Source organism: Pygoscelis adeliae, unplaced genomic scaffold, assembly GCF_000699105.1.
Source record: "Pygoscelis adeliae isolate BGI_AS28 unplaced genomic scaffold, ASM69910v1 Scaffold4, whole genome shotgun sequence".
Taxonomy (NCBI): domain Eukaryota; kingdom Metazoa; phylum Chordata; class Aves; order Sphenisciformes; family Spheniscidae; genus Pygoscelis; species Pygoscelis adeliae.
In genome coordinates, this window is record NW_008824986.1 from 6,673,830 (window position 1) to 6,684,506 (window position 10,677).

The 10,677-nt window shown below is 39.4% G+C and overlaps 1 protein-coding gene across 1 annotated transcript in view; it reads right to left on the minus strand.

Annotated features, from left to right (window-relative positions):
* The window catches only part of JAKMIP3 (Janus kinase and microtubule interacting protein 3), a 38,866-nt gene extending 31,154 nt beyond the window's left edge, over positions 1-7,712 (minus strand). The window contains exons 1-2 of the mRNA XM_009325849.1: positions 7,578-7,712; positions 3,809-4,306 (exon numbers count right to left, since the gene is read on the minus strand). Of these exons, the coding sequence (XP_009324124.1) occupies positions 3,809-4,306; positions 7,578-7,712 (633 nt within the window). The remainder of the gene's footprint in view (positions 1-3,808; positions 4,307-7,577) is intronic.
* Between the last annotated feature and the right edge of the window lie 2,965 nt (positions 7,713-10,677).

Genomic DNA, 10,677 nt, shown 5'->3' on the forward strand with positions numbered 1-10,677 from the left:
TCGTGTAGTATTTTAAGCTGTTTTAAAATGCACAAATTAAAATTTAAAAAAAGTTTACTAAAATTAGAAATTCTTTAGAAAGAAGGTCGTTGCCATACTTACTTGTTACCATCTGCAAGGTACTTTCATCTTTTACACAAACATTTCTTAAGCTTCTGAGCCAGGGATAGCTTAACTGGGTTAGTTGTACTTCTCTGGAGAACGTCACACTCAGACTTTACAGACACAAACAGCACAAACCATATGTGCAAACAGAAACCACACGGCCAGAATAATTTTAACATACACTTTTGCAAAACACGTTATTTCCTTTCCTATGCTGTTCACAGAACTGAAAGATGCTCAGCTCTACTGTATGGGATTAGTCCAAAGCCATCGGCATCAATGAGTAATAGTTACCCTGGCACCTGAAAAATAACTAGAATAAATAGCTAGAATTTTTATTTGGTAAAAACTAAGTGGGAACTGTTTCTAACGAGAGATTACACCTTGTTAGATGTTACAATCTGCAAGCCTCTGTGTGCCTGTAGTGCAAAACTACCAAAATTACCACTTGCAAATATTGCCCCTCTACTGTAACAGCCTGTTTGATGTGTATGTAGGGTCTGCTGAAAACATGTCCTGGCATGAGAGTGCAAGCTGAGGAGGAGCCAGCTTGCAGTTGCATTTGGAAGTCTCCTTTTGACCACAAGAATATTTTGGATTTAGTTTTGCTGCTGGAGATGAGTACAGCGCACAGGCAGGCACAACTGGTTTGACAGGCTGCAGTGCAGCTGTGCCTTCTCCACGATCTCTTCTGGAAGAGGGCGAAAATGCAGGGATTCCCCTTAGAAACCTGGCAAGGACAAAGTTCATTCACTGGCACTGAGTTTGGCTTGATGCAACAATTTAACTGCATTCAAAGTTGTAAGTCAACAAAACAGAAAAGTTCGTATTAGAGCTGGTTATTTTGAAAGCCTGAGCATATATACCCTGCATCTCCCTTGGCAAAAGACGATGATGTCGAAGACCAAAATAAACTCCAATTTGCTTGAAGTAAATTTGACGGCTGTACAGTTCCTTTTTGCATAATGCCGTATCTTCCTACCACATCTGTTACCTTAAAGGCCATCTAACATTTTTCCAAAAGTCTAAAGTGAGATATCAACAAATGTATTCCTGTCTGTCCAATAAAGAAAAAAATCTAGTTTTAATTTGAAAGGAGAATAATGGATTAGTACTAACTCACCTTTTTAAAACAATCTTTGTCTGACTATGTGTGGAAGTATTTTCCATAAGCTAAGCCTGCATAGATGTACTTGACTGGAAATGAAGAACTGTACCTATCAGAGATAAATAACTTCAAAAATTACTTTACATTAAAGGACTTCACATCATTACAAAACTAAACATGAATGAGTACAACTTGTCTTTCTCTATTCTGACTAAACAAAAAAAGCAGTATTTTTCTAGGCATGAAATAAAAATTTGCTCAAAGGTTACTTCCCCCCTTGGTTAAAATGGCTAAATAATGCATTGTACATGAATCACAGAGCTTTTAAAATCCTGATGTGAATCCATTAACAATTCAGGGCTGGATGTCTGCCACAGCTGTTACATGAAGGTGCAATCCCATTGCTCTGCCGGATGGATGGACCTGCTCACATCAGGCTATTCTGTGTGTCTCTCTATCTCAGTGCAACCCCAGTGAGGCTCCATGAGTGTACTTTATTGATGGCCCATCTTAAAAATGGAAAAAACCACTGGTTTTCAGTTATAGTTTAAGTGTTTTGAGAACTGCCTCATTTTCATAGAGAGGAGAACTTTTATCATATGATGTGGCACCAGTCTTTCCCCCCTGAAATGGCAGGGCCCTCCCCTGCAAGGTGCTGGGAGCCAACAGCTCCCAATGAAATCAATTACAGTCGAGTCAATGGAGCTGAGAGTACTTAAAGTCATTCAGGAAGCACTCAGGGCTTGGTAAAATGATGGCATCATGTAGTTTAATTACTACAGTTAGATAATCTGATTCTTTCAAGCAGGAACTAAAAAAAAGTTTGATTTTCAAAGGCAATTTAGAAACCATAACCTTAAACCACTCTACTCCTTATAACTAAGAACATATTTATTTTATAGCTTCTACATTAGAGGCCATTAGCGTGGACTTTTCATGTAATGCAGCAAGTTTATTTAGGATATACATTAGCCATCCTTTCATTCTGATGTATAAAATCAATGCATCTAGTAATTTTGTTTAGAGAAGAAAGTACTTACACTGCAGGATATTTGAACAGTATCAATAGATCTGTTGATTATAAATTATTTTAATATCCTCTTCATAAAAATAAAATAATCTATGAGGGGAAAAAAAACTTAACAGTCTAAAGTCTGAGAGAACAGGTGGCTAAATGAAGGGTACATAATGCTCCACTGACTAATGGAGCAGTGCACAGTGTGTCAGTCGCTGTCAGTCACTTTGGTTCGTTAGGACACAGATGATGCTGTACCAACTCTGTGGTGGGTAGGTTCTGCAGGGCATTCGCTGAAGCATGTCTGCACTGCCATGCTTTGACTTGAGGCCAGTCTGCAAGCTGATCGTGCATTTTAAAATTTTTTTTAGGTTTGGATAATAGTCAAGGGATGATGACTTAGAAGAGACATGGATGAGTTTATACTGAGACACTGAATGCTGTAAAAAAGCATGGCAAACGCAGAAAGATGGTAACTTCAAATAAATACTGAGACAAGACCCAAAATATGCATCATGAGAGTATGGGTGTTACATTTGTCCCCATGTCCTTGGGAATGGCAGCAACAGTTAAGGGATACAGTCCTGCAAATCAGCTGTGCACTCACAAGACTGTGTGAATCATAACGCAAGTGTCTGAGATGGCAGTGGAGAAGAAATCATCCTAAAACACAGAGAGTGTTGGTGGCCTGCCAGGCTCTCATGCAAAGACTTCCCTCTTGGAGGGAGCTCCCCCCCACAGGAAGTTCTCCCCTTTTCCAAGCAACATGATCCAATTTAATCTCTCCAACAAGTTTCCAAACACACTGGAGGAATGCTCCGAAGCATGTAGCTATTGCCTTTGTGAATCACACTATTGCACCTGAGACTCAAATGGTTCAATTAGGTGATTGAAGGCTGATCAGCATACACAAAGACCCAGTGAGGATCAGATGAGCAATGACGGGTGAGGAATCCCAGTAACCTACTGAGGTTGGGGGCCTGCTGAGTCGCTGCTCACGGGGCCACCAAAGGAGGAGCACCAGCGCCTCTCCTGGGGGAAAGCCACCAAGGTGGGTCACAGAGAGGAACCCCTTCCTGAATTCCTTGCAGAGTGAAGGGCGTCATTGCCTACAGGGTATAGGACTCACTATGGGATGCAGAAGAAAGAGCATTTTGGGACTGTGTAAAGCTCATGATGTGATGTTTAGGGGAACTAGCAAAGGCAGGGAAAGGGGGGGACCAAGGTGGATCAGCAAGGAACAAATGGTGGGAAAATAGAGGCATGGGCCAATAAATATAACTGTTTTGTAGAATTCCCCTAACCAGCTAGTGACCCAAGGCCTCTTCCTGATATCTGAAATGTGAACAATATTAATAAACACTGACATGGATAAAGAAGTTCCTTATAAAACATCCTAATCATTTTTTAAAAACATTTTGACATTTCTACTAGTAAATGTAAAAGAGATTTGAAGCAAGCTCCAGAAGTTTGAATGCCTGTCCTTATCCATTAATCTGAGTCCAGCACTGAACTTTCATTTACTTACTATCAATAACATAAGTGTTAGTAAAAACATAGATGCAGATAGCAACACGTACCAGTCTACGAATTTCTCTCTCACACTCCCTCTTAATTCTGCTGATTTCCTCTTGATGCAGGTGATACACACTCCTTATCTCCGCTGCTTTAATTTTGTCAGCTTGGATGACCATAGTTAAAGCCTCTTCCACTTGTTTCTTAGCCCCCTTCAGCTCTGAAATTTCTTGCTGCATTTTTATTTTCTCAACTTCAAACCCCTTCTTGGCCTCCTCCTTTGCCTCTGTGAGCAGCACTGTTTTCACTTTGTCAGGAGCCCCATCACGTACAGCACTGAGAAGGGTCTGCAGTCTCTGGATTTCATTATCTTTAATTTTTATTACTCTAAGTAGTTCAGCTTCATGCTGTCTCAAAAGTGCTTCTCGAACAGCTTGGAGCTCCTTCATTTTCTCTTCATGAAGTTTGACTTTGAGCTCTGTTACCACCACTGTACTTTTATGCTGTTCGTGCTCTTTGATCTGCTTAACTTCCTGATTTTTCTCTCTTTCTAACTTGCTGACCTACAAGGAAAATAAAAAAAAGTATTTTTAATCAACAATGATTAATACAAATTATGATATTATCTAAAAATGGTACGGCTCACTTTACCATATTAGACCTTAAGGTTGCATGTCTGTGCCTTAGAGCGAAAGCCCGCCCAAACTGCTGAGTTAGCATTACCACACGCAGACCTACACATTTGGCATTTTGTTCATTCTTCATGATCTAATACTTTATTATATACTAAGCATCCCTTTTTTAAGGAGGTTCCAGGTAAAACTAGGGTCACTGTGCTCTGCTGCACAGCCTTCATGCTGCAGACTTAGGAAAGAGCAGTTTCCTCTCTTGACACATTTTGTGTGAAGAAAATACACATTACAAAACCCTGTAAAACATTTTCACAGGGAAAAGTTTTTTTACTATTTATGGCAAATACTTTCAATGCACTGTCACAGTTGTCATTGGACTTGAGGTTTGGCAGGTACCTGTGGGGATCTTTAGTAACACAGCTAATCTAGCAATGCAGTTAGGAGAACGTGAGGTTGTAAAAGTGATTCTAAATCTACCACAAATACTCTGGGCACAACTCTGTTTTAGTCCTGCCAGACCCATCCTCCCTCCAGAAGCACCAGTGAGTGTTCACCTTGTCACTGCAGCTCCACAGAATCAAAATCAACAGTGACAATGACTAAAACCCTTGAGATACAACCTGTCCTCTGGGTGGCTATGGCTATGAAACACGGCACTTAGGCACTGATGTACATCTTACTGTCTATGATTCTGTCCATTGCACTAGTGACTACACATCCCTGCTTGGGAGGTTACATTTGTGGATACACACCAGAAGAGACAACAGAGTTGGGTCATCAGTGATTTTCTGGGGTACAAATGAGAATCGTGTCTTAGGGGAAAATATGACCACCTCAGCTTTTTATCGAAGTGGTTGCTGCGTAATGGCAGGTATTGCACTAGAAGATATTCCCAGCACGTATTTGCAGTAGCATTTGCAGTGTTTGCATAGCTGACCCTCTCCTTTGGGCAGGTTTATTCCAAGGCAGGGAGTGCACGTCTGTTTGCTCTGTCTTTTCTGTCCTGTAATGTTTATCAGAACAGCCTATGTGCATATTTAAATGCTAAAATTAAGAAGTGGATATTCACTGCATTGTAATTAATTACTGAAGTGTTTATTGGGAAAAAATGTTCAGGTCAATTCTCTTTAGTAAAGATGCATTTTTCTTCCCCAGTTGACACTACAAGGTTTCCTTGCTAAGAATATGCCTAAGCCTGCCCATGCAGGTGTAAAGAAAAAACTGTGACATTACAAAGAACTTCGAGAAGTCTTCTAAGGACAAAGCAATTTGTGAAAATCAGAAAAAGAACCCTGACAAATTTGTAGAAAAGAGTTTTCTTTCACTGGAGATCAGCATAAGCAGAAATACTTGCATATTTAGAAAAAGAAAAACAAAAATGTATCATTGTCATTTTGCAAATTATTGATACTGAGGATAAAAGTCTAGGCACCAATGCTGATTTTAGCATCATATTCTATTTTTCTAAATAAATAATAATGCCTTGCAATCATATTGATTCTTTAATTTGCCCAATTCAGTGCCCTAAAAAGCATGAGTTAACACAATATAAATAAGTATCATAAAGTTATGCAAGAAGCACAAAACCCAACTGAACTAGCCATCAATATCCAAACACTACAGGAAGTGTATGCTCAGAAACTAGCCTAATGTGTGTGTAATAGTTGCTAGAAACAAAGTAATGTTTAAGATAATAGACATTTAGGAATTAGCCAGTATCTTGTGGAGTAAGTCTCAGTCCATTCTTCATTTTTCAGCTGGATATCTGCAGAAGCTGTCACACTGCATCCCCGAAAGAATACATGAGAAACCAGTTGCTAAGCCAGTATTTTGGCATGCAGATCCAAATTGTGCTGTGCGCACATGCATATGCAAGACAGAAAAAGCTCTGTGCAAGGTACTGTGAAGCCCCAAACAATTGCATTTTATCAGATGCTTTTTCAGCAATGAATTATGCATTACGGATAACTAACTGTATCTGACCACAGAAGCGTCAAATGATATTTCAATTTAAAACCATACCATGAACTCAAGAGGAGCCATGATGAGAAGCGTTGTATCAAAAGGACTGGGGAGGACAGGGGGAAGGAAAACAGGGTCCTCAGTCTTAAAATCGCAAAAACTGCTTCACAACAAAAGGATTAAAAGCTGTTCTATTTAAATATATACACACACACCCCCCCTTAGAAGCTTCCTTAAAAATTAGATTCGTAGTCTACAATGCCTGATAATGATGCAAATTAATGGAAAAATGCAGATTATCATTCTGTCCCTGGCATGATAATGCATGTCTCTATCAGCATTCTGGAACCAAAAAACCCCAAAGTTTATCAGTGGAAACTAATTTGGGGGATTATGGAAAAGCAAATAAATTTTTCATGCCCTCACTGAGAAGTGGTCTGAAGGCTATGGGTAAAAGCTCTTAAAGTTGAGGCTCAAGCTGCATTGGCTGCCACTCTCTCCAAGGCTCAGGGTGAAATTGCGGCTCCTTAAACTTTGGCAATCAGAGGGGGAGACAGAGCTGAGGCCTATTACCGCAGATCTGAAAATTGTATGCAGCCAGTTTGAAGGACTTTAGGCATAAAATCCAAATGAAATTAGAGTAAATGTGAAAGAGAATAATAAGTAAAGAGAAATTCTGAATAACAGAAAATAGCATTCAAACCCCTCAATGCAGACATCCTTGTAAATAGGTAAATATTTACTAGAAAAAGTTCTAGCGAGAGAAACAAAGGACATGGACAGCTTTCAGCCCACCACTACAAGTATGCCATCTGTTTTGAGCAGATGTTTGTTTTTCCAGATCTTTTGCTGGCATTTAGCTATGCAATTTTTCAACTTCATTTCTTCCTGGTTGGCGGGAGCAAGCGTGCTGCCTGCAAGCTGAGTCCTGCCTGCCCAGGGACCGGCCATCCTCACTGCTCAGCTTTCCCACCAAGAGCTATACTGCTGAAGCATCCTCTCTTTCAGAGATCTTTTGTCCCATATGCACATTATAAATACAAGAACAATTTAAAAATCTGCAATAAAGGGGTTGCCTCATTTCCCACGGAAGGCTAGTTCCTGGTGCACGCACTCTGATGATTTATTGTTGAAGTCATGTACAAGTCAGCTACAAGTGGGTCAAAGAATGGTTAGCAGTCAGAAACAACAGACTACCTTTATTTTAATTCATGGGGGAAGGAAAGGAAAAGATGCACACCTTACTCTTTTCTTGCTGGAGCTCTATCTGGATGTCGGTGAGCTTGGCCCTGAGCTCTTCATTGGCAGCCTGCAAGGCAGCCAAGGCGTCCAGCTTCTCCCCCCTAGCTCGGCTGCTGGTGCCCTTCTTGGACATGGTGAGGCCACGCGGCAGGGAGGGGAGTCCCGCCCGGAGGCCTTCGTCCCAGCACTCGCTCGGGGCTTCTCGTCCTTTTCTCCGTCCCACTACATTTTCTTACTTGCCTGGAAGGAGGGAAATCACATAACTACTGTCAGAGTGCCGGAGGTGGGTAGGCGATGCGATATCCACCAAACGCACAGTGAGACACAAGACATTTCTAGAAAGCACGAGGTACATGTCAGCCAGCTAAAGTGGCTCTTTCCTGGATTAAGTAAGAGCTAGACACATTGTCAGGTGTAATAATATTTTGTATTATACCTGTATAGAGAAAAACATTTAACTATAAACATTTTCTGTCACTTCATTTGCACTGGAATTCATACAGTGCGGAGGATGTGGATGTTTGGGAGGGACGTTCAAGTGCCATCCCCTGGCATCGTCACAGCTTGGAGACAGCAACAGCTGGGAAAACTATTTTCAGTATAGGCAGAATACTTTTATGTTCTTTAAAAAAAAAGTCTTAAGAAAAAGAGTGTTTGGTTTCCTACAAATACTTTTCAGATATTCATGATGTAAATAATAAAAGTTAAAAAAAAAAGGAAGAAGCTACAGAAGCAAGCAGAGATTACCCAAAGGCAACAGAAGCTTTCTATACAAGAGTGTGCTGTGTATCATCAAAACAGCAATTAAGTTCTATATAGGTTTATCTAAGTCTGGTAACAATGTAGGAGTTCTATTCGCACTAAGAGGTTTTGAGTCAAATCTAAGCAAACGAAACTGAGACAAGCAAATTCATTCTATTAAACAGTGGAGAACTGGGCAAAAGTGGACCCAGCTTCACAGAATTCATATATTAATATAGTTTGCACTCTATGTCTACCCATTAATCCCAACACATTCATAAACTATACAACGTACACAATTTATAGTGATAACTTCAGTTTTGTCAACAAAACACATAATATCAAGTACAGTGCTAAAAGCTACATGCATTTGTTGATTTTTATTTCAAAATTCTCCAACAGAGACATTGCCCAAGAATAAACAGCAGTATTCTGGAATGGGTAAGCATTCTTAAAGTCTGTAGAGACTGTGCCAAACTTAGAAGATCATATTATCAATGAAACTCAAATGTCCTTTATAATCAATACTATTAAGGAAAGAGTACAAGAGTTATTGAAAACCTCATATCCTTGCAAAAAACATATTCTAGCTTAGTATAACTGTCAGGCATAAGGAGCCTAAGAGCAAGACACCAACTCACTCCGCAGAATTTAAAATCTGAGGCAAAGACAGATAAAAGTAGGGAGAAAGATGGTATTTTCTATCTGTTAATGCCATTTTTATGCTGCATCCATCCCATGGTTCAGAAAACTCTATCAGAGTTCTATGTAAAAATAAATAATTAAACTATTCATCAAATCAAATTAAATCCCTGTGATCTGTGAGTTGTCTGTACAGAGGTGAACTTGACTGAAGGTATCACAGTTTGTCCTTACTTAATTTGATTCATTTCTTAGAGCTGTTGATGCAGACAGACAGTCCATTAATATTATGCACTTGATCACTCTGTGCTGAACAAGTCAGTAGAGGAGGGTGTTCAGGTTGCTGTCAATTCTTCCTCTGATCGGTATTTAACTCAGTGCTCACCAATAGCATGAACAGATTTAATTTAATAGAAACCTGAGGATAGCAAGAAATTCTGGGCAAAACGCTGTGTCCTGGAGGCTTTGTTTAGCTCTGGAGCAGTGGAACGTAGGTACTGTCTGCTCTATCCCAAAATATGGATGTTTCCCCAGTGTTTCTTTCACATTTTGTATACTTTCTGAAGGATCTTCTCTTATAACAATGCTACTTTGTCAAAGCACTGTGGAAGGAGAATCCCCACGCTGATGCAGAGGCTCCTTGGTAATCATCCCATGCAATTTTTCAATCTGTGGATATAGACTACAGCTGTGAAAACCCAGTTCATTCCTATTTAAAAGATAAACAGCAACACAGGCAAAGAAACTGTTGCCTCTGCTTCTCTAGACAAAGCTCAGACTCACTATCAAAGTTTATTTTATAATTGTCTATGAAAAAAATTAATGGGAGTGAAATCATGAATGAAACACCTAGAGGACCAGCTAACAAGCTCACACAAAAGATACACACTCATGGTAATGCAAAATGGGGAAACATCATCAGCAAAGAGAAGGATCAAATTAATATTCAGACAACTGGATGATCCTAAAGACCGTAGTGAGAGATGAGATGTGAAATCCAGTGGTGTAAAGGCTCTGTCTTTCAACAAAGTTCTCAGACAAGACTTGGGCCAACTTCTGACCCAAGGACGAGGACAACATGCTTTCGTTGTTTCAGAGCAAACAGCAGAACAGATCGGGATTTTTACAACAACATATACATTTACAGAAGAATGTAAAATCTAATGAAAAAATGTTTCACTTTGGAAAACTTTGACTTGCTTAGATAAAACTATATCCTGAACAGATTACATGTATTTCTCAGTTCAAAAATTTATTTGGATTAATTTTTAACTGTCACTACATTTCTAGTTTGAAGTAAACCCTTGTTTTAAAGATCTGTTTAAGTTATACTATAGAAATACACAAAAAAGCTCAGATTTGGGAAAATATTTCCAACCTTGTTAATACTAACCTTATTAATGTGGATAATCTTTTTGGATTATGACCTTCAATGCATTGGTTTATTCATCCTGACTCATAGTCAAAAGCACAACAGAGCAGCACTATTCCCTGTCCAAGCACGAGTAAAGAGGCTTAACAGTTCAGGGCAGCTGTAATAATAAAATAACAAGAAACAATAATAGTAAAATAACAATATAATAATAATAATAATAATGAAATAATAATAATTATTAATAATACTAGAACAGCCCAATTTGAATTCTAAAAGCAAAAACCTGCATCCATTAGGGAGAAAAGAGCAGAGGGAGGCAGCCGCCTCAGGGGATATATAA